Genomic DNA, 22,704 nt, shown 5'->3' with positions numbered 1-22,704 from the left:
CCCAAAGGGATGAAGAACTCTGAGGGAGGATAAGACGCAGGTCAGGTTATCATTTCTCTGTATCTGGCGCATACTTGTATAATACCGTATATATTAAAAATATTTGTTTGGTGTTGAACAACCACGTATGAGAAGTAAAAGACCCAAATATTCAACATAGATGGTACCCACATTTACCTACGCTACGCTAATATTAGAGAAAAAACAAAAAACCGAAGAGAAGTTATCAATCAAGTCGCACATTGAAAAGAACTGAAGAGGATAAAGAATAGTATATGCAAACAGCAGATTCAAATTCCATGGCGCCAAACAACGCTCCGAGTATACAAACAAATGGGTATTGATGCGAGAAATAAACAAACAGATTTTGGCAGAAGAAGAAAAAGATCATGAAGTCGAACAGATTCGTAAGCAGATAACTGCAGAAAAGCGAAGACAAGGCGCGTTTGTTGCCTGTTTCTCACGATTTTGCTGCATCCGATAGAATCTTGTAGGTGTTAACGTTGATACTTAGCGGCCTGGTACGGGGATATACGGCTCCGATGATAACATTGTTTGGACCATACTGAGTGAAAATGCCGTCCGCGAGTTCGACAAAGTGAGCCGCATGCCGGACTTGAGCAAGAGTCTCGACAATCTCATGGCTCCATACTCCTGTGCATTTGTTGTCGGCTAAGTGGAAATAAGGATTCAGAACGGCGCATTGGGAATCAAGATCGATGAAGCGGATGCGGATGTAGGAAAGATCGAGATACGTGTCCAAACAGCGGATGGAGCTGAGTACTAGCTTCTCAAAGGCTTCAATGAATCGCATATTGGTAATACCTGGCGGCTCATCCAAGATCGGGTATAGTAATTCGTTCTTGTCATCCTTGCAGCAAGTCTTGACAACAAGATCCACTGATCGAAGTCGCGCATCCTGCGGTCGGTCGTGAATAACTACCCTTGCGGTGTTGAAAAGGTCTGCACATATATGGCCAGTCAAGGATAGATGCTCTAGTTGTGGTGTGAGCCGGCCTAGCATCCGACACATATGATGGTGCCCGATCTTCCCGCCCAGCCAGTGCGACTGGTCCTTGCTGTGGAATCCTTCTAAGCTGATGTTCAAATGTACCAAGCTTGAGGACAGAGTCGACAGGGCCCCGCAGATGGTGTGATAGGCTTCTATCTTAGGTTTAGCATACGCACAATGCCACTCTCGCAATGAGGGAAGAGCTTCCGATATTGTTGTCCAGTGTTGGTAATCGCGCATGATGTTCCAGGCGCCACGCATGAAGAGGGTTCGTATATTTGGAAGCTGTTCAAGGTGATAGTCCCCTGATAAGCCTGATGGGTCATTTGCAAAGTGTTTGACCAAAGGGGGCTTCTTGCAGTGCCCAGCCTCCAGCGTCAATATCCTTGTTTCGGGAAAGAAGTCTTTTACGTGCCGAAATATTTCCTCCAAACTTGCGTTATGGCTGGCCACATGGAATGCGAAGTTGTTTGGGCTACGATTTCTGTTATCTGACAAATCCCAGTCTGGTGCAACGATCTGTTGTTGCAAAAAACCATTGTGATGTCCAAACAGCCCCGCTTCTTCGTTCAAATATCGCCGAATTGGCGGTATCTCGCGCAAGTGCGGCGCCACGTTTTTGTGGGCCCTATTTCCCCATACCGGTATCCAGAATTCAATGTGTCGAACGTGGCGTACGAGGTGAGGATGACTTCGAAACCAATCTTCGCATTCGGCGAGGCCTTCTTTCGTCCCTTTGACCTTGACTAGAAATGTGTTAGGGCGAGTGCTCCCAAAAATGTCTTCGAAGGTAACTTACTGTGTCTGTATATCCGTTCCTGTACCAGATCTCTCCAGATCGGAGAAATCAGGGCAAGATTAGAAAGAGCCTTGCGTCTGGGATGTCGAAGAGCCCTTATCCAACTCCGGGCGTCCGGCCGACCGGGGACCACGCTGCCTGATCCAGACGTCCGCTCGCCGAATAGATGATCTAGGATGGCTTCGTGGATTTCAAACGGTAAATCATTGAATTGTATCTCTGATTGACTGTCGTGGCTTGCGAATATCACAGAGTCATCCGAATCTTCCATTTCAATGTCCTTACTAGGAAGGCGCTCGAGTGACACCGTAAGGGAGTATGTTGATTTGACGACATCGTCCTCGTTCTGGTAGGCGTCTTTCGTAGGTATGCTCGTCGGTTTGTGATAATGAACAGGGGATGATAAGGGGAGTATCGGTGAGTTGACAGAGACTGGACGCGGTGGAGGGACGGTAGAAATCATGGTGAACGAAGATAAGGAACAATCTCGGAATGAATGGTGAAGTGTAGAAGATTGGATTTATCGACCCTGTCCTGTTCTTGTCGAGAGTCCGGCTCGAGTTGACTGAGAGTAGTGTCCTTCCTTATCGTGATCGGCTAGACTGAACAAGACTCACAACCCACCTAGCGTGGCCCTATCGGTTGGGCTGCTGGTGGGTGAACTTTGTTTTGACGGACTAATCAATCACGCCGAATCCTTTGGATTGACTCTGTTTTCACAGGAATTCGACGCAAAAGGCGTGAAAATGATGATAAATGGCAGGAAGGACCCGTGGGGTGGTCCAGGCTGATACACTGGTCGGAGTGACGGAATTTGAGGAGAATCGGGTATCGTATCACAAGTTGTTCTGGAATACGCTCATGGCCTCAGGATATCGTAAGTACAAGTGGAGGAAATGAGTAATATTCTCGAAGAAAGCAAGTTATGAAACGACACAAAAGCACCAGGGACGAGTCGATAGTGTGGAATCCCTTGATAAGAAAGAGGTCAGGATGAAGTCGGTAAGGAACATTAATTTTGAAGGTGGAGCACAGGAGACCCCAAAAGGGAAACGGTTTCACTTGGCGCCCGTCCAGCCCCATTTGGCTGATTGCTTATTTATTTATTTACGTATTTATTTATAGCACTTTATAGCACTATCATACAACCTGATGATGGTTAAAGTCTGGATAATGTACAAGAGTACTACTCCTCAAACCGGCTGAGAAAAGCATGAAATAGTATTCTACTTCCGTCTCCTACGGAATTTGAATCGAAGTTCCTCGTCGCCACTGTGGCCTTCGTCGTCGCTCATGGGCCGAGGCTCCCTCGTCCTCTTTTGGCCAACGCGTTGACTTGGTTGTGTTGTGGGCGTTGCTGAGACATGCGAGGCCTGAGAGCGTGCACGATTGACTGAGGACCCAGTGGCTGGTTCCTCCGAGATCGCCATAGAAACCTGACTGCCTGTGCGACTAGAAGACTTTTGAGTGGTCCGTTGCTGACTAGTGCGACTAAAAATCGGTTCTGGGCTGTCTTCTCGCTCGTTATCCTCCCAATAGTGGTCACCAACGCCGTAATCCTTATGCCTGACTTCATCCAAGGGCAGAATAACCGCTTGAATACGAGATCTAGCAACGGAAGGATCACCTTTTCGCCGGAACTTCTTGAAATTCTTGCGACCATTCCAACGCTCATCCCACCGATCAGTCTTATCAACTGTTACGGGTTCTTTTTCGCGTATGGGAACTTCATACTCCTCGACAATGACAAGTTTCTTCATATCCTCGACGGTCATTCCTTCAAGGGCCTCTTGAAAGGTGATTTCGGCCTCTTGTTTTCGTTCTTGGGCAGCTGCTTCCTCTTCTTCACGATGGCGGCGAGCTTCGGCCATAACATCCACTTTCTGCCGTTTCGGTTTCGGTGCTTCTTCCTTTACTGCCTGGCCACGGGACGAGTGAGAACCACTCTCCACCCTCCGGCGCTTCATTGCGCTTGCCCCTGGAAGAAGGCCGGCCATATCATCATCTTCCTCTCGTTCTTCTACTCTCATTGACGACACGGACGGCTGTTGTGACGGTTTGGATGCATGGTCTGGCACAGGCTCAAAGGTATCCTCGGTGACATCGACTGGGTCAAAGTGGTAAACTGGCACTGCTTCCATGTCAAAACCGTCATCAAACTTCTTCATTCTACTGACGAAAGGTCGGCTTTGTGATCGAGCGGCCCGTTTGCTTTGTGTCTGTGTCTGTTCTACGACCGTAGTATCTTCCTGTTGAGTAGCAAGCTCTTGAGAGGCATCGGTTTCTGGGGCTGGAATATCGTCCACCACGCGTTGCCGAACATTCCCTCTTTTCGGGGGTTCGAGGACACTAGACGACTCCTCACGAGGCAAAGGACGACATAGCGATGTGGCATCAACATTAAGAATCGCATCGAGAAACTCGCTTTGCTCGATGACACGCTGATCCATCCTCAAAGCAACCTGATTGCCTAATTCTATAGACCAATCTTCATATCCTTTCGCTCTGAACCTCACCAATACAACCCCGCCTTCGCCATTCCCCTGGTTGTCGAAGTCCTTCTCTCCTCCGGTGCTCCGTATAAATTGCAACAGCTCTTCTGCAGTGGTCTCTCCATTCTGTACGTTGAAAAGCAATGATTTCCCATGCCCATTGTTGATTGGTTGCGATAGGTTTTCGAATTGGCTGGGATCGCAAAACACGAACGTATAGCCCTCGAAGACTCGCACTCGGTCCGGATTTGGAGCAAAGGCTTCGGCTGGTCTCTGTACAGGTTCTTTGCCAGCGGGAGGAAGGTGCTGATTAGCATCCGGCCAGTGTGCATCGAAATCAATTTCTAATGGTGAAAGGGATTCCGTAGTCTCCAGGTCACCTGGGGTGGCGGCGTAAACAAGCGCGTCGAGGTAGGAATCGCTAACGATATACTTCGCATTGATTAAAGCCTGCAGTCCCTTCGCAGTATTTCTTTTATTTTGTACAACGTGCGTGGTCTTATCGACGTAGGGAATTATTGTTTTGATATCGAGTTCTTCGAGACGATTTCGCACAGGCCCGAGAGGATCTTTTGCTTTGAGCTCTTTCGTAGAAAAGGAGAAACTGAGTACGACGGGATGCCACTTTATCCTAAAATGAGTCGCACCCAAGGTCAGCAAGAACTTATAACAAGTGGTTGACTCCAGATTCGTCTCACTTCAGTGCTTGTGAATATTTTCCCAGTTGAATCGCATGTTCATCCTCGGTCAGAACTGAGCTTGACCCTTTAATCTGCACGCCGTCGACAGTCGTTCCACATTTTGATGCTTGGTCGGTGACTGTAAGCTTTGACTTTTTGTGCACGTGCGCCTAGATAGGAATTAGTTGAACGCACTATTTTGTATGTGTGAAGCAACGTACTCCGTCGCCAGGCTGTACTGGCGAAACTTCGATCACCAAATGCTTTCTCGATATGGACTGATGTTGGATGACATGACGGACTAGCAGCTGCAGATCAGCTTTCGACGCTTTGATTGAATTAAAGTTATGAAGATTCAAATCTTACCTCCTTCTGACTTGATGCGACCGAAAAGGTATTTCTTCCCCGGCTTCAGCCAAACACGTTTCCCTGCCGACCTTCTTAGAGAGTGTTCAAGCATGGATAATCATTCCGACATACCTTCGAGCAGATCTCCATCCGACTCGAGTACCCACATATCAGAAACGCGAAAAACCAAGCATGAAAGATGGTCGTTCGATATTGTCCCAGAAAGGACGGCTGTCGAATGTCGAAGCCGATAAGAGCGGCCCAAAATCGTGACGCGTGATCACATGACCTGGCGTGTTTATTGGGGTAAGGTGCCCGGCTTGCCGGGGTGGGTACTGGGGCCTCTAGTGGGGCGTAGACCCCTAACCTCATGGCATAAGGGCGGCTGATGAGGCCTAGGACCCCTAATTGTTATCGGTGCCTCAGCTGTTAACCATCCATCATTCAATTTTTGGTAGGGTATGGTAATTAAAACTAACTAATGATCTAAGTATCAAATAGCCGATGTCCAAATCTATACAAAAGATCTACCATGTGCATGTCATGACACACCCTGCATTGTCAAGTAGGAATTCAATGTTTCCAAGCTTATATCGTAGGTTCTACCAAGTGGCCGTGGAGCCATCAAAGAGACCCAAGCCGTTGACCAAAACGCGAATCAGGGTTTGGCTGTAATCGATGTGAGCGTCTATCCATAGGAGTCTGTCTCAACGGAATTACTGTGAACGATCAACGCCCCGTGCAGGCTATCTCCTCGCTGGACCTCGGAATGTGCATGATTTGGGGTTGTCGAGTTAGGGCTTCGGTTAGGGTTACCTCGTGATAATATGGCTTGTCAGGCATTTACTTTACCTTCTTCCAAGCCATAGAATATATACGGTGTAGAAGGACCACGATGATTACTGGTCTCATTCTACAGAATCACGCCGGTAAATAGCTTGAAAGATCTACACACAATATGAGCGTTGAAACATTGTAGAATGAACAAGTCCAAAGTAGCCAATCAAATGCATTAATTCACGTGTTATGAGTGCCCGCGGCGCTAACCGGGTTGAGGATGATGTTTTCGAGGTGGTCCCATTTCGTCAAAACGGCCCTCACTTCTCCTGAATCGCTCCTCTCAGCTACATTCAACGACTTTTAGCGGCACATGGGTTGCTGCGAAAGCAAATATACGGCTCAGTATTTGAGTCGTCATGCTCGTTATATTGTCCGCGTTTGCTCAATGTCATAATGCGCGATCAGTTTCGCCGGTCTCCTGTCACTCGACCCGCCATGCCTTCTCCGTCCACGAATCCAGATAAACATAACAATGGCATCCCCGCCAAACCATTTACGCCTACCCTAAGCTCTGCCTTCAGACCGACCGTAAAGCCCTCGTTGCCATTGACCCCTCGCCTCGCGCACCCTGGAAATACCCAGACCCCCAAAAGGCCAGAATCATCAATCATCCCACCACGGGAAGACGCTGCGACTCCCGATTCAATCTATCTAGGGATAAACATAACTCCACGATCTGGCCATCGAACGAGTCGAAGAGATGGTCACATTTCTTCCCCAGAAATTACGTCGTCGGCGGCGACTCACGCTGGATCGTATACATCCCGACCCACCGTCCCTGTCACCCCAGGCTATATGCGGTCTGAAAGGAGCCCTATCCGTGGTTACCCAAGATCAGAAATATCTAAATCGACAGTGTCGAGGGGATCTAATATTGATGTGCCCGGATCGAGAACACTGCCCCGCCCGCCTTCATCGTCGGAAGGACTCAATCCCACAGCGAAATTCTTCCACGCCGACGAAGCTCGCTCCGGCGGATCTCACGAACCAGAAGCACGACCTCGCACAATTTCGAAACCCGCACAAACATCCACATTCTTCTATGCAGATGGATCCCATGACCAAGACAGTCACACGGATGACTCTAGTAAAGGCATACCACCGAAGCGGCGCTCAACAGGATCGGGCCGCCTTACCGGCGGTACTAAGAGTCCATCGCTACTCTCACCAAGACTGCGGACGGCGCAGCTAGTTGATCCCATTTCTCGATCGTCGTCTGAAGGCAGTCTTCAACCAAGTCCCAATATCGAAGAGGTTTCTGTGCCCAGAACGGCGATATCCGCTGAACCTCCGACTCCCGGGCTTACTCGACCGCCTCAACTTCCATCGCATCCTACCCACCGAAAGTCGTGCAGTGTCGATTCTACAACTAACATTACTTCTCCGCACGTGACATCTCGTCGTGTCACTCCTACATCATCTTCACCCTTTCTTCCAGAGCCACTGAGCAGCCCTTCGGAACAACTCTCTCATAGCCCTCTGATTACTCCGAACCCTCCTATCCAACTCATCGATCACCGAGACCAACCGTATACTGTGCCTCAAAGCCCCATAAAATTTGATGGAGGACCGAATGCGGCCGGCGAAGATGCCGTAAACGCGCGCACTGAACGCAAGGTTCTGGACCTTGAAATCAGCAATTCTTCTCTTTTAGCTATCAACCGCACGCTTGAACGTGAGTTACGAAAGCAAAATGCGGAACTTCGTCGATTCCGGCGTCTTAGTCGATCTGGCCGTTTATCTATAGCAACTTCTTTACGATCAACCTCTGGGGGCGGACTTTCCGCAGTTAGTGAATCCGGGGACATCAGCGAGCTTTCTTCTACATATTCGAACGATGAACTATCGGACGAAAGTGACCCAGATTCTCTAGATGAGGGAACTGTCAGTCCTAATAGTCTAGGCGAGCACGACTCTCATCACCGTGTCGACGACGAGAAGCAATTCATGCTCGATCTCGCCAAGCATCAGGAATTACTCATTGATAGCCAGAAACTCAATCAGAGCCTGAAGCGATGCATTGGGTGGACTGAAGAATTGATAAAAGAAGGCAGAAAGGCTCTGGAGTATAACGTCCACGTGAACGATATAGAAATCGGTGGGCGTGTCCTCGACCCAGATGAGCTTGGAGAGGACCTCGACAGAGGCCATGGCCTTTTGAGTCCTGCAGCAGATGTCAGGGGAGATTTTCAGTTCTCCGCCCTTGACGCTCTTGATAACGTTCTTGAAGAAGAGAGCCTTCTTGAAGAAGCAGTTGATCTAAACCTAGATTCAGAACAGTGAGAACACTGAGACTAGATCTCAGCCTTTCGTTTCTATTCCATTTCACCTCAATATGTGAATATCGGTCTCCTGGCCGACTTTTTTTTTTCTTTTGTTTCCGGCGAGCAAGCATTGCATTTCTTCCATTCTATTTTACCGTTGGCTTAGCGATTTCACACGAACATGGAGCTTGATTCCACTCAGCGTCTTCTTTGCCCTTTCCTTGTTATTCTCGATTCCTTGATCGTTTTGACATTATACGCATACTATAGATGATACCTCAACTGCATCCACCCAGTCATCGCCACTCTTATTTCTACCATTCTATTATCCTGTCGTTACCATTTTCATTTTGTTTTGTATGATACCCCCCTTGAACAGGCATAATGTGTGAACTTTGAACCGAGAAACGGAGAGAGAAAAAAAAATAGAGGTCCGCTTTTGTTTTCATCTGCTTATCTATGTATAATGGGCTAGATTTGTATAAATTATAAAGCAAAGCTTAGTGTCATGAATTCATTAGTTTCTATGTACAAGAAGATATGTATATGCATGGAGATAGTTTTCTATGAGAAGAACAATCTCTTTTGTCGTGGATCTGTCTCGATATTTGTCTTCCGTTTCTTCGAGTATTGCTCCTTATTCCATGCGTTTGAAGGGTCGCGTGTGTGTCTAGGGGCAGGCTCGGACTCGCAAGCCATCGATGAAGAAGCTGAAGTCTGAACAGCTTCTTTGATTGTTTCCCTTGACAGACAGTAGTCGACGTGTTCGTTGAATCTTCTATCATCGGCGACTTGTGGCCGGGAACAGATGGGGCACGTCCAATGCTGCCGGATCCCGGATTCGGGGACCTTTATGGGTGTTGTTTCGTGGTATGGTGGGGAAGGGACTGAATTGTTGGCATCCTCTTGACTGAGTTGTTCTAGGACTTCCATATCCTCTTCTCTTTCCTGGCGGGCGGCGTCTTCAAATTCTTGCTCCGTGGTAGACTGTACGTCGCCGATATGCGGCTGTTTGTTTGGTGTGCCTTCAGGAGCCGCCGCAACTTCAGCATCTTCAGCACCTTCAGTAGACGCCGTAGGATCAAGTAACGGCTTCGGGACAGCTTGAAACCCAAAGAAATCAAGACCGGCTTTCTTCGTACTAACGAGATGGGTGCACCTCAGTCCAAGCAATCGCAACCTCATATTAGGTATCTCCTTCTGCAACTTGGCCAGAATTGGTAACGAGTACGTATATAGATCATCAGCCAGCCACACAGCTTTCGGAGGCGCTACTTGTCGAGTGTACACTTCAAACGTATGTAACTTTATCTTTAGAACCAGCGTTCGTCCCTTGAACTGCGTTCGCGAAAGATCCCTAGCGAGTTCATCCGCTGCCCATCGAAGTTTGGCCCGGATAGCGTCGGGGTCGCTTATTTCCGAGAATGTACTTTCGGTTCCTACGCTTTTCCGTTCGTAGTCCACCGCAGGTTGGATTTTTGTTCTTCCTAGACCAAGGTGGCATTGCATCAAGAAGTGAAAAGCCTTTTCTCCAAACAGCCTTTTAAGTGATGCCCTGTGTGGGTATATTTGACCGCAGGTTTCGATGCCGATGGCTCTCAGCTCGCGCTCGAAGACGCGTCCGATACCGTTTACTTTACGGACTGGAAGATCCTTGACGAATGCCATTATGGCTTCACGCTCACTTGGTATATAAAACTGACCATTCGGTTTGTTCTGGTTCGACGCGATTTTAGCAAGTTTAGTGTTTGCCGCAATACCTGCCGAGACAGTGATCTTGGTCTCGTCGGCGATCCTCGAGCGCATCTGTTGTACCGCCTCTTGCGGATCCATATCATTCTCATCGCAATAGGCCGTGATATTGAGATACGCCTCGTCAATCGAAGCACTTTCGAAACAAGGGTCATACTCCACGAAAATCGCGCGGATCTCTTCCGCTTTGGCAGTGTACTTTTCGTAATTTTGCGGTATGCAAATTAGATCGGGGCATAATTTCTTCGCCACAAAGCCAGCCATTCCACTGCGACAGCCGAATTTGCGAGCAACGTAATTGCATGTTGTGAGTACACCCTTGCCGACTGCCATAGGCAAGTGCTTGAGTTCAGGTCGATCTAGTTCCTCGACGGCAGCGAAGAAGGCATCGCAATCGACGTGAACTACAATCTGAGACAGGTCTCGAGTCAGTTCAAGTTCAGCGATGTGTTCATCGGCACGTCGAAGATCGGCCGATAAATCTAGCTTTTCCAGACGAGCCCTGCGGGCTAGAATTTGCTCGATTTTCTCCGTAAGAACTTTGTCTCTGGCTTCTTCATGATTGAAGAATTTTGAGCCTTTAGAGGCGTTATAGATAATCTCAGAGACCTGTTAAACGTTTCATTTAGCATACGATATTTCCAAATCGATGGGGTTGCTTACTTTGCGCTGGTCAACCGCGTCTTGTCCGGCCTTCAGTAACGATGGCCCTAGTAACGAGTATTTCAGAGATTTATGCTCTTGTTCTTGTGAAGGCTCGGGCTCCTCCGCTCGCTCCTTTGGGATCGCGCTATCTCCAACATTCTCCATGATTACCTGATGAACTGCATTATGTATTCATGATGCGAAGATGAAGAACATCTGAACCGCGCCCTATAAAACTTACAAGTTATGGTAACAGCGTCGATGACGGCCCCGTTGGTTATGTTACCGATCATACAGCACTAATATGTTTAGGGACTAGCGGGGATCTCGGATGATCGACGGAGTATTTTGGTTGAAATTAATTTGCATCCGTTTTACTCTCATTGAGTAGAAATAATAACATCGTTGAAAACAGTCACTTCGTAAATTTGCTTATTGGTACCTAGATAGCCTATCATCATATCTGAAATTCTTGTCTGCCCTCAAAACAGGATGCCTGTATTAAATCGTCTGCGTATTATCAAATAGGCAACCTCCTCATCTCCTCCTGCGTCCAATACTTCCTCATATTCTCCGCCCTCAGTGTCTTAACCTCATCGTCCAAATGATCCCACAACACCTTCCCAAACGAATCCATAACCTTCTTCATCTCGTCCAGTCTCAATTCCTTCTCGCCCGATCTACAATCCATCAAATAAGCCTCAAGTATATCCATACCTTTATGAATCTCCTTGTGTTGCTTGAGCAGATGAACCTCTTTCTTGAACTCGGGCATTTTTTTGGCTAGCACGGGGAAGATGCTCTGTTCTTCGATGCTGTGATGCACATTTAGTTGTGAGAGGAACTGTGAGCCCATGTTGAGGAATTGACGGATTGAGACGCCTGATGGGCGTTTGTTGTCGCTGCAGGCAGTGTAGAGCTCATTCCAGCTGTGGCGAAAGTGATTGTGCTAGGTGATATTATTAGCCTTTTGTCCTATGTACCTGTGGACTGTGTAGAGTAAAAGTATACATACAAAATAATCCATGTGCTCGGCCAGACGGTTGTATACCCGGAACTCGGCCGGGGTGAGTTTGGGAAGCTCCTTTTCCGGCTTGTCGCAATCAACTTCAGCACCTTGTGAAGGAGCTGTGTCGTTTGAGTTCTTGGTGTCGCATTGGTCACTCATTTTGCTGCTGATGCTGCTGCCGCCGCCGATATAATAGTTTCCAACGATAGATTTGGTGGATGCCGAAGTGGAAAATCTTGGATTGAGACGGTCGCCGAATTTAATCTTATATACCGGAAGAATTGTGCTGACACTCAAGCTTGATGGGATAATTGTTTGCAAGTTTGCTGAACGTAAAGCGAGGCGCATTATACACTTATCAGGCCAGGTGAAAATTCTTGCCAGAAGAGGCAAGTGCCGTAGGTATTGCGCAGGAAAGAATCACAGGGTATCAACGCAAAATATGCTTCGAAGAGTAGATAAAATATTCAAAAGAAAATTCGAAACACGCCGGTCAAGATTTATGTATTCTTGAATAGATATCTGTTATAGTTCATAGAAATATAAGTGAACAAATACTCAAGGCAAGGCGGGTCGGTAATTCACGTGTGGTTGACTGCCGCTGAATGGCCAACCAAATCGCACCGACTAGATGGATCGAGATTACTAAAAAATGAGATCTTATTGATAAGCAGCCTGCCAGCCCTAACTAACGTAAGTCATCCCCATGTTTAACTAACTAACAGCTCGCGCCAAGAGTTTAAGAAGTGGCGCATATATCGGTTATTCTCTAGGGTATGAATGAGATATATGAAGGGCGTTGACGTATAGAGTAGTAACCTTGTAGGTAGAAAACGTACGAGATTTTATTTGTGGGCGAAGGATCAATTGATACGGAGAAGCTTCAGCGTGCAAGCATTGAAAATATGAACGTGGATTCATCACTTGATAATCGGAAAGTCTTCAATTGTTCCTACTAGCTATCTAAGTTTACGGTATGTATCGGTTCCTCAATGGATGTTTGCCACCGCCCACACTAAAGTAGGTCAGGCAAACATCTAGTACGTCCTCGATAAAATGGGTCAATATAAGCACTTCTTCGGCACAACTGCAGCCATGAAAGGGCTGAATCGCAATTTGACATCCGTGCTGTTCCTCGGAGAGGAGCTGATGGGAAAGGGACGAGAAATCTCATGTTATCAGTATATTATATCTGATGCTGTGGTTGTTAGTTATATTACATTAGGGTACCATACACAGTCGTCAATGATCAAGTAAAAACACAGCCGTCCCTTGTGGAAGCGAGAGTGAAAGCAGGTCTGGGGAGGGTGATCCTCGCCTCAACAGATCGATCGTGATATTATAATTCTCCATACGCGATCTTATTAGGCGGCCGGAGGTTGCCCTTTTTGAGTTCTGCCCAAGCCAGATCGAATCGTGCTCCTAGGTACCAGGCCACTCCAAACTAAATGGTGTTAGCGCGCATAGAGGTTGCAGGTTGAGAGATATACGTACCAATACGACAGTGATGAAAGTAACAAGGATACCCATGATTATCATCATCATCTTAATGTCTTGCCAGGCTTCCTTCTCTCGTTTCTTCTTATTCGCCTCTTCTTCTGTACCTTGACCAGACAACTTAAGTTTGGCCTGATCGGCAGTTTGCGATGGGAAGAGGGTCTCAATAAATTTCTCGATCTGATAACAACGATTAGCGTGGTGCAAATGATATGCTTTTCACAAGGTTCACTTACGCTACCACAAGCGATGCTAATCTTGACAAAGTTAGGATCCTTGGGTGTATTTTTCTGGTGAATCTTGCGGGCATATGTACGGAATGTCTCGCACAATACTTGCAAGTTCTGCGTCGACTCAAGCATCAACCGGCACGCATCGCCTTTCGTGATCTTGATATTGCGCTCAAACATCGAATAATTGCGGAAGCATAGCTCCAAGGTGGCGATAGCCATTGCTTGTGGAATAGCGCAGAAGTTGAAAACACTCTGCTCCCGAAGACCGGCAAGATAGAAAAGACATTCATCGACATGCTCAAGGGCATTCAATACCATTTCTGAGCTGCAGTTGAGAGCGGCCTCTTTATACTTCGGGTCGAAAAGATCTTCAAATTTCTCGACGTGTTTGGACCAGATTTCTTTGGGCCAGAAATGTCGGTTGTCATCATGATCCTCTCGGATATCACGAATAATGTTAGTTTTCTGTAAAAACAATCCCATTGACTTGTGCAAGTTGGGTCGTGACAGCAATGCGGGATTGCCAAACTGTGCTTCCACGAACAACTGAGTTAGACCATCTCCAACGAGACCGGCCACATAGTAACAATACAGATCATATTCTCCAATAGTCTGTGTGCTAATTCCCTCAGTTTCGGCCTTTTGGACAAAGTCGGCCATACCATTGCCCATCTTATCAGTCATGTCCTTGATAATCTTGCGATATGCAGGTTTCAATGCCTTATACTCGGTAATCACATTATCGAATTCGACCAGGAGTTGTCGGTCTTTTTCTTCGGGGCGGTTGCCATTCCAGGTCCAACCATCCTTCTCGATGATGTTCTTGAAGTCTCGCAATAGCGGCTCCTTCACATCAAGAGGCACAGATGTATCGTCTTCAATGGTATCTAGTCCTCGGAGGACGAGATAGAATACGGTGACGGCAACGAGCAGCTCAGGATGAAGCTCCATGATGACTGCCGCGAAGCTTCTGCTTGTCAATTTCAAGAATTTAAAGCATTTCTTCCGTGTTTCAGGATCCTTAGAATCATCACGTTCGTGTGGAGGGTTGTGCCATACTTTCCTACAATTCACCGAGATTAGATTGAACCACGATTTTGGGGTCAAGTATTTCTCCAATCACGTACCATTGAATGATGGATCTGAGCTCTGAAGGATGAAAGGAATAGTAGGCAATGTTCCACAGCAGTCCCATGATGGCGGATGCACGTTGTAATCTTGTGTTCCAGCACTCAAACGAATACGACGGCGAAGACAGCTACTCGAACCAATTCAATGGTGATGAGAATTATCCAAGGGTATCGAGAAATGACAACAGGAGATTTGCAGATTATTATTAAGACAATGAAATCATAGACTGCTCCATCACCCGAAAGAGTACGGAGTAAAGCAGGACATGGAGAGAGGAGAGAGGGAGCTGGAGGAAGAAGATAAGCGAAAAATTTAGCCGGGAGGAAATGCAGCTAAGTAAAAGGGGGTAACGGTAACTTGGGGGAAAGCACGGAACAACCGCCGGCCCGGCGAGGTCAATTTGTTGCCTGAGCGCGTCTTGGCACGCTCGTGGCCCTGACGCCTGGGAAATTGGCACGTTCGTGGTTGCCTGACGGGACAGCCCGGCGAATAGTGCAAACAGTGCAAACATGGCGGGGAGGAAAAACGCCCTCAGCCCTTGGACGGACCAAGCAAACAATTCGATTGCATCAGTTCGAGTCAGCGCAGATAAAGGAAGGCTGTTCAGCATTTGATTTCTACTGTTTGCAATATCATCCTGCTTGTGTCGCACGAACACCATACTGCTTTTGGGTCGCTTTGCTTCTCTGTTCATACACATCCTGATTTACCATGGTTGTTGATACAGCTTACTATGATGCACTTGGCGTGCCGCCAACAGCAACTGAGCTGGAGATTAAAAAGGCGTACAGGAAACTTGCTATCACCACTCATCCAGGTGTGTTAATACTAATACAAGGCAAAGTGGTATCACACTTAGGCACAGCAACTAATACTTGGCTTCAATCCAGACAAGAACCCCGGAGATGAAACTGCCCATGTGCGTTTCCAAGCGGTACGCATTCACCATAACAGCTTGTCATAACCACTGTTGCGGAACAATATTGTGATGGATATTTGGGGCCAGAAACTAACAAACGACTTATTCTAGATCGGAGAAGCATACCAAGTCCTTAGCAACGATGAACTACGAAAGCAGTATGACAAGTTTGGCAAGGATCAGGCCGTCCCCGGTGGAGGTTTCGGTAAGATGCTCTGCGAAGATGAGGGGTATCTTAAATAGAAATAGGTGGGCTAACCGTATCAACAGAGGACCCGGCACAGTTCTTTACCATGATCTTCGGCGGCGAAGCCTTTGTCGACCTTATTGGAGAAATCTCGTTGATGAAAGACCTTACTACCACTATGGATATTACTATGCAGCAGATGGAGGAAGAAGAATTAGCTGCGTCTGCTGAAGAGAAATTGAATATTGACGACGAAGAATCACATAATGAGACGCCATCCGCACCGTCTGCACCGTCAGCTGCCCCAGCCGAGTCGACCACCACAACGCCCGCTCCTGAGTCTGGTAACGATTCCGGTACGAGCACTCCCAGACGCAATTGGGGCCAACAGGCAATTATGGAGAAATCAGAGGAAGAGGCTAGGATGGAAGCTGCTGGTCTTACGGCCGAAGAAAAGGAACTTCGCAAGAAGGAAAAGAAGAAGGGTGGTTTGAGCCGCGAACAACAAGAACGGTTAGCTCAATATGAAGAGGAGCGACGCAAAGCTCGCCAGGAGCGAGTCGACACCCTCGTGCGCAAGCTCATCGATCGCGTCAGCGTTTGGACGGAGACAGACAAGGGTCCAGAGGTAACACACGCCTTTGAAGAAAAGATTCGTCTTGAAGTTGAGAACTTGAAGATGGAGTCGTTTGGTCTGGAGATCCTCCACGCCATCGGACAGACCTACTTGCAGAAGGCTACTTCATTCCTGAAATCACAAAAGTTTTTGGGTATCTCCGGCTTTTTCTCTCGTCTCAAGGATAAAGGCACTCTAGCCAAAGAGACATGGGGCACAATCTCTACGGCAATCGATGCTCAAATGACTATGGAAGAAATGGCAAAGTTGGAGGAGAAAGGCGGTGCTGACTGGACAGATGAGAAGAGAGCCGAGTACGAGAGGAAAGTCACAGGAAAGATCCTTGCAGCAGCCTGGAGAGGAAGCAAATTTGAGATCCAGTCGGTGCTACGGGACGTTTGCGATAGAGTCCTGGGAGATAAGTCTGTAAAGTTGGAGAAGCGAATTGAGCGTGCACATGCTTTGGTCCTTGCTGGAAACATCTACCAAAAGGTAATTACCTCCGTTACTAATCGCTGTTGACTTCCACTAACTTGCAAAATAGGCTGCCCGCGACCCTGATGAAGAAGGCGATTACCTAGCCTTTGAACAACTCATGGCCGAAGCCGCCACGAAAAAGAGCAAAGACGACAAGAAGAAGAAAAAGGATCCCAAGGCTTCAAAGAGCCCCGAGCGAACCGAAGAGAAGCCAGCCACAACCGTCTAATTTCTCTTCGTGTCTTTGCGCTTAATATCGGGATGTGAAACCTTTGCTCAAACTTACGTCGATATGAATCAAACCCATGTGTATTCCTTTTTCTTGCCTCTTTACAGAGATATCCTTTGCTTTCACGGATAAGTTTCCATTTTCTGCTGGCCCTAATGGCATTGATGCTGCTTGATTGTTGTTGGTTCAGGTCTATTTTGATATAGATAGTATTGGTTTTGTGCAGTATATGACTGGGGGATTTTATGTACATAGATATCTCTACTCTCATTCATCCTGTGAAGTTCTTCCCGGACTGATCTCAATTATAATAAAAGCTGCTCTGTGCATCTACTGGCTAGGTGGACAAGCATCAAACATTTGGAACCGGGCAGGTATCTAGAGCTGAGTCACATACACATAAACCCGCGATTCATTCAATCGTGGAAACGGCTGATTAGGAACAGCCTTTGCAGGATGGTAGATTTCTACATCTCAAGGTCATTTAGGGTTAAGATTAACCCTACACATGCAAATCGCTTTAATATGACGTCAAGCGTCGTCGTCTCGCATTCACTGTAGAACCCTTAGGGTTCGGGCCGCCGTTGCCCTATCCAGGGCGTCCATTGGTTCTTTTACTTGAACAGCCTCAATATCGGATTCCTCCATGATGTCTAGGAAATTCCCCTGGGCGGCCGCGACGAGTTCTAGGCCTGTAATTGATGGCGAGCAAACTCATTTTATGTAGTGATTGATCAAATACAATTGATGGTTGATTTGCTGAACATTCCTGGCTGGGTTACCGGCAGCTGCCTTGATGCCTGAATTTTCTGCTGCCAATGCTCACTTCCAAGGTTCCTTTAACAACTAGTTATTAAGTTACATCAACTAAGGTATTCATCTCTGACACTTTCCATTATGTCACCTCCGCTTACTCGTTAGACTGTAATTCTGATTAACTAGCTTTGACTTGGATTTTTTGACTGCAAACCGCGGGTTGACGAAAATCATGCTTTGCCTGTTTTATCAACATTCCTCTCAGGGGCGCTACCGTTCTGTAGCAGGCCTGAATTCCTCACTCCACACAGCGGTTGACCCCGGCCCGTGCGACACATGCCTCCAGGAGGCGATTTCAGCGGAAAGCTTTTTGTATATGCTACATTCATAGAGGTGAACCAGTCAACGCTTTCTTTTACCAGGCGTGACAGAGTGCCATTCACCATTCCAAACTTCCTCGACAGTGTTGGCTGCATAGGATCGAAGAACTCTAAAGGGCGGACAGACAGAAAGAAAGAATCTCATCTTGTGCAATCTCGCTCTACTGAAGTCCGGACCTGTCGCTGGAATCGAGATCGTGCAGATGCAGATCCCTCATTGGTATGGATGTCCTATCACGCGAAATCAAGAGTCCGGCGCGTACGTACCCTGATTTGATCCTACATACTCTTGCTACCAGGATACATTTCATGCCACAGCAGGATCCCCAGGCTTGGCATGGGTGGCTGGCAAAAAATGATGTATAGGCCTATGAATTCTGGTTCACCAACCTCTGCCATTGCCAGACTGCTGCTCTTATTTATTTACCTGCCTGGCAGCCACGTAGAGCCAGAAGGTTTCTAGTGTCAAGCTTTCTCAAATCGACTTGTTTGGTTTTTGTCACGATGAAGGCTTCCACTCTCACCCTTTCCCATATCTTTCTCCTCGCAGCTTCTGCTGCCGCCGCAGCCACTCGCGGTCATGGACTCGCTGCTCGAGTGGCCTCGCGGGCCTCGCGGGGCGGGATGACGCGCCTGACACATCCCAAAATCCCTGCCATGAACGTGGACCACGATCAAGTTGAAAACCGGACGAATGTCGACTACAGCTCGAATTGGTCTGGCGGCGTTCTGACTTCACCTCCGTCGGGGACGACTTTCAGCTCGGTGACTGCAGAATTTACCGTTCCGGACCCATCGTTGCCCTCGGGAGCCACGCAAGATTGTTACGCCTCTGCCTGGGTTGGCATCGACGGTGATACTTACACAGCTGCCATTCTTCAAACTGGAATTGATTTTGGTATTTCGACATCTGGTAAGGTTACCTACGATGCTTGGTACGAATGGTATCCCGACTACGCCTACGATTTCTCTGGTATCAGCATCAGTACCGGAGACGGTATCAGACTCACCGTCACAGCAACCACTACAAGTGCCGGTTCATGCGTCATCGAAAACTTGACGAACGGACAATCAGTGACCCAAAGCCTCACAGCCCCGTCGGCAACGGCTACTCTAGGAGGCCAAAATGCCGAATGGATCGTTGAAGATTTTGACTCTAATGGTAAACAGGTGCCCTTTGCCAACTTTGGAACGGTAGCATTTACGAAAGCTGCTGCTGGTACTGCTGATGGCAGCAGTGTTGGTACCGGTAACGTTGATATTTTGGATATATCTCAGAATGGCAAGGTTTTGACAAATGCTACTGTTCCTAATGACTCTGAGGTGGATGTTCAGTATATATGAATACATAATTTTTCATTCACAAAGCCACACAATTACCACCTGGGACGGTTAGGGACGCCTTGGTAGTATACATATTATGCTTTCTTCTACTATCACGATTATCATATAGCTTAAGAGGGAGGGAAAGGCAGGGAGTATTTGCACGCGGGTCAAATGCAGCCTTGATTTCCGTCTGTCTAAGCCGTACAGTGGTTGACAAACAGTTCTGTGTAGAGCGACACTTAGAAAGTACTTTAATGGAATATGAATTTCACAATTTCAATCTACAACTTGGGAGAATGCCACCTGTCTGGCCATGCAGGTGGCAGGGGCGTTAGATATAAATTGATTCGCTCGGAATAGCTGTGGAATGACGTGCCATGTGAAGTAATTTCGATAACATTCCTGACCAACCATTCTAATTGGGCATACAATGCTGGAAAGTCCATGAGATTATATCGGAGATTGCCATGCTGAAAATTGGAATCAGCAGAAAAGTGGCTGATACCTAGGTATAATGTTGGTAAGGTAGGGCAATTAATATAAGCATAACGGTGATTCTGGTTTCACTGATTGTACGTGTTAATGTCGAGTCAGACTCGACTTTTTTCGATAATGTCAATAGAAGCTTCATGGCTGCACAGAATCAGTGATCAGGGGGTAATTTTGAATAAAGCAAGCCTCTATAGCATTGATGTAGAAAAGCAAGAGGACAGGAAGGTGATCTCTCTTTACTAGGGAGACCACGCTAACCCAATTAGGGTTTATGCTCCCCGCTCAAAAAGTCAAGCTTCATCATGATTTCATCCATCTACTACTATTCACTTCTCACAACTCATTCACATCAATTTCTTGACAGCTCAACTCCAACAAATGGCCAGCTCAAAAAGGTCTTGGGAAGGAAATATTATCAACAATCAGACAAAACCTGCCACGCCAGAAGAACAATCCAAATCAGCGTCTGCCATGGCTACTACTGAAAATAGCGGAAATGGGGAGGGGCCTGTCATTCAGTCCATGTTTGAGAACTTTCGCAGTGAGCTCGATGAGCACCATGACCGCAGAGAAAGAATTATCAAAGCTTCTCGAGATATAACAGCATTGAGCAAGAAGATGTATGACTCAAACCCACCAATCCAATCGTCGTTGCCAAACTAATCTGTTTTTCGATAGAATATTCGCTCTCCAACGGTACAACCTATAATATACTCCATACCACAAAACTCCATATGTTAACAATATATCTATTAGGGTCCGGACCGTCAACGCTCCCCTCCCCCCCAACATCTCCAAAGAAAACAAAACACGCTTCACCCAGATCATCGACCTCTTCAAAACCATCGCTCCAGAGCTCACCGGCGCCAACTCCTGGCGCTACCAACGACAGGTCTCCGGCGGAATTCAAGAATTCATCGAAGCTATCTCCTTCGAACAGTACATCCAGACCCAAAGCCTCATCACGCGCGACGAAGTAGCGGCTCGATTACCGGAGGGGATTATCGTGACGGAGGATGATTATTTGATGGGTATATATGATTTGACGGGCGAGATGATGCGGTTTGCGGTTACAACGCTTTCGACTGGTGGGCAGATTAAGAAGAGCGATGTGAAGGACGACAGTAAAATGGATGTTGATGGGGCTGACAATGAGCCGGTGCAGAATTTCCCTATTTTCCCGCCCGAAAAGGCAGGTATTGTGGTTGATTTGAGGAATATGAGGGCTATGTTGGAGAAACTTAATGTTCCGAGGAGACATAGCAGCCACATGATGCGGGACATGCAAAAGAAGATGGATGTTATGCAGAATAGTGTCGAGAAAGTGGAACGAGCTGCGTATGGATTGTTAGTTAGGGGCAGCGAGAGACCCAGCGGATGGACACCAGATCTGTCGTCGGTCACCGCAGGAGCGGGCGCTGCCGGTGTTGAGGTTGAGAGTTATTGAGTGTTGTCTGTTGTCTGTTTCTAGATTCACGAACGAGGAGTACTGTTGAGTGGTCTGAAGAATTTACGACTGGATATACATATGGGATCATGTTATGGAGTTTAATGCGTCATACCTTTAGAGTAGAAGGATAATTCGAATTGCAATGCCGAGATACAACGACTGTCCAATACTAAACTTCAATCTGGACCATCCTCCACAGAAAATAAGAAACCGTTAAAAATCAACATATCGAATCAATCCATATACTATCCCATCCGTAAACAAACGCCACTATCCATTCAGACAGTATTATCCCATCGGATACCCCCAAAAGTAGACCGTAGTCTTACTCAGCTGGACTCCGAGGATCCTCATTCAAATCAAGTATACCCTTCTCAATCAACTCATCCGGATCAGGTCTTTCCTTGATCTTATGTTCCAAGTTATCGGCCAGCATGTGCTTCTCTAGTTCCTTTGCATGGGCCTGTAGCGCAGGTGCCACGTCGGGGCGGCCGGGGAGGATGTTTCCTATTTGAGTGATTAGAAGTGGAAGCGATTACTTGGATTGGGAAGAGTTTGACGTACGGTCAACCAGCTCATCACGCTCTGGGCGATTTTCGAGGTGTTTTCTGAGACTATTCGTTGCTTGTTGGCGGGCGAGCTCTGCCTGTGCAGCTTGGAGGCCGCTAGTCGTTCGTCAATATGGAAATTATACTGACAAGAAAAAAATAAAATAAAAAACATACGGAGCAACGCTGGTATTCAACAAGATGTGCCGATCTTTCAGATCCTGTAGCTCGGGACGAGTCTGGAGATGCTTCTCCAGAGAGTCGCGACGTTGCTGGTTGGTTGGGGAGTTAAAGGTGGGCGAGATGGGAGTGTTGTCGGTTGTGGAGGACATCTTGTTGCTCTCGTTTTTTCTTTCTGGGTTTGAATATAACTACTTGTTGAATTTCAGATTGAAGCGGGGATGATCAGACAATATCGATAACGGTAGGTACCTATCAGGAATGCGGGGAAGCTTAAATATGTCCGCTGAACACACTCCTGCATAGCATATACACAGAAGTGCTAGAGATACAATGAAAGAGGAATTGGAATGTTGCAGATAGAAATATCTGGATGGACAGGAGTTAATTTTAATATAAAACTGAGGAGACGAGTCAAGTGACATTGGCTCGTTTCACATGA

At 47.1% G+C, this 22,704-nt stretch overlaps 10 protein-coding genes across 10 annotated transcripts; 4 read left to right on the top strand and 6 right to left on the bottom strand.

Moving 5' to 3' along the window:
- Positions 1-460: 460 nt before the first annotated feature.
- On the bottom strand, positions 461-2,274 carry EYB26_000123 (uncharacterized protein; the record flags this gene model as incomplete). Its single annotated transcript, XM_054259440.1, has 2 exons — positions 461-1,758; positions 1,812-2,274. 2 exons carry the CDS (start codon positions 2,272-2,274, stop codon positions 461-463), a joined length of 1,761 nt encoding a protein of 586 aa, XP_054115415.1.
- A 763-nt stretch (positions 2,275-3,037) lies between these two features.
- Positions 3,038-5,500, bottom strand: EYB26_000122 (uncharacterized protein; the record flags this gene model as incomplete). The annotated part of the gene is made up of 5 exons (XM_054259439.1): positions 3,038-4,934; positions 5,002-5,153; positions 5,205-5,284; positions 5,350-5,412; positions 5,464-5,500. 5 exons carry the CDS (start codon positions 5,498-5,500, stop codon positions 3,038-3,040), a joined length of 2,229 nt encoding a protein of 742 aa, XP_054115414.1.
- A 1,064-nt stretch (positions 5,501-6,564) lies between these two features.
- Positions 6,565-8,454, top strand: EYB26_000121 (uncharacterized protein; the record flags this gene model as incomplete). Its single annotated transcript, XM_054259438.1, has 1 exon — positions 6,565-8,454. One exon carries the CDS (start codon positions 6,565-6,567, stop codon positions 8,452-8,454), a length of 1,890 nt encoding a protein of 629 aa, XP_054115413.1.
- A 545-nt stretch (positions 8,455-8,999) lies between these two features.
- EYB26_000120 (uncharacterized protein) lies at positions 9,000-10,997 on the bottom strand (the record flags this gene model as incomplete). Its single annotated transcript, XM_054259437.1, has 2 exons — positions 9,000-10,796; positions 10,851-10,997. 2 exons carry the CDS (start codon positions 10,995-10,997, stop codon positions 9,000-9,002), a joined length of 1,944 nt encoding a protein of 647 aa, XP_054115412.1.
- A 355-nt stretch (positions 10,998-11,352) lies between these two features.
- Positions 11,353-12,189, bottom strand: EYB26_000119 (uncharacterized protein; the record flags this gene model as incomplete). The annotated part of the gene is made up of 2 exons (XM_054259436.1): positions 11,353-11,781; positions 11,848-12,189. 2 exons carry the CDS (start codon positions 12,187-12,189, stop codon positions 11,353-11,355), a joined length of 771 nt encoding a protein of 256 aa, XP_054115411.1.
- A 991-nt stretch (positions 12,190-13,180) lies between these two features.
- EYB26_000118 (uncharacterized protein) lies at positions 13,181-14,766 on the bottom strand (the record flags this gene model as incomplete). Its single annotated transcript, XM_054259435.1, has 4 exons — positions 13,181-13,285; positions 13,336-13,518; positions 13,575-14,634; positions 14,699-14,766. The coding sequence occupies 4 exons, from the start codon at positions 14,764-14,766 to the stop codon at positions 13,181-13,183; spliced, it is 1,416 nt and encodes a 471-aa protein (XP_054115410.1).
- A 647-nt stretch (positions 14,767-15,413) lies between these two features.
- EYB26_000117 (uncharacterized protein) lies at positions 15,414-17,130 on the top strand (the record flags this gene model as incomplete). Its single annotated transcript, XM_054259434.1, has 5 exons — positions 15,414-15,519; positions 15,593-15,636; positions 15,733-15,826; positions 15,892-16,916; positions 16,969-17,130. The coding sequence occupies 5 exons, from the start codon at positions 15,414-15,416 to the stop codon at positions 17,128-17,130; spliced, it is 1,431 nt and encodes a 476-aa protein (XP_054115409.1).
- A 1,640-nt stretch (positions 17,131-18,770) lies between these two features.
- Positions 18,771-19,610, top strand: EYB26_000116 (uncharacterized protein; the record flags this gene model as incomplete). Its single annotated transcript, XM_054259433.1, has 1 exon — positions 18,771-19,610. The coding sequence occupies one exon, from the start codon at positions 18,771-18,773 to the stop codon at positions 19,608-19,610; it is 840 nt and encodes a 279-aa protein (XP_054115408.1).
- Positions 19,611-20,462: 852 nt separating this feature from the next.
- On the top strand, positions 20,463-21,531 carry EYB26_000115 (uncharacterized protein; the record flags this gene model as incomplete). The annotated part of the gene is made up of 3 exons (XM_054259432.1): positions 20,463-20,704; positions 20,763-20,780; positions 20,841-21,531. The coding sequence occupies 3 exons, from the start codon at positions 20,463-20,465 to the stop codon at positions 21,529-21,531; spliced, it is 951 nt and encodes a 316-aa protein (XP_054115407.1).
- Positions 21,532-21,859: 328 nt separating this feature from the next.
- On the bottom strand, positions 21,860-22,414 carry EYB26_000114 (uncharacterized protein; the record flags this gene model as incomplete). Its single annotated transcript, XM_054259431.1, has 3 exons — positions 21,860-22,041; positions 22,099-22,199; positions 22,260-22,414. 3 exons carry the CDS (start codon positions 22,412-22,414, stop codon positions 21,860-21,862), a joined length of 438 nt encoding a protein of 145 aa, XP_054115406.1.
- Positions 22,415-22,704: the final 290 nt, after the last annotated feature.

The sequence above is a fragment of the Talaromyces marneffei genome, chromosome 1, assembly GCF_009556855.1.
Source record: "Talaromyces marneffei chromosome 1, complete sequence".
NCBI classification, from domain to species: Eukaryota; Fungi; Ascomycota; class Eurotiomycetes; order Eurotiales; family Trichocomaceae; genus Talaromyces; species Talaromyces marneffei.
The sequence above is the reverse complement of the archived record's forward strand: the minus strand, read 5'-3'. Positions and strand labels throughout refer to the sequence as shown.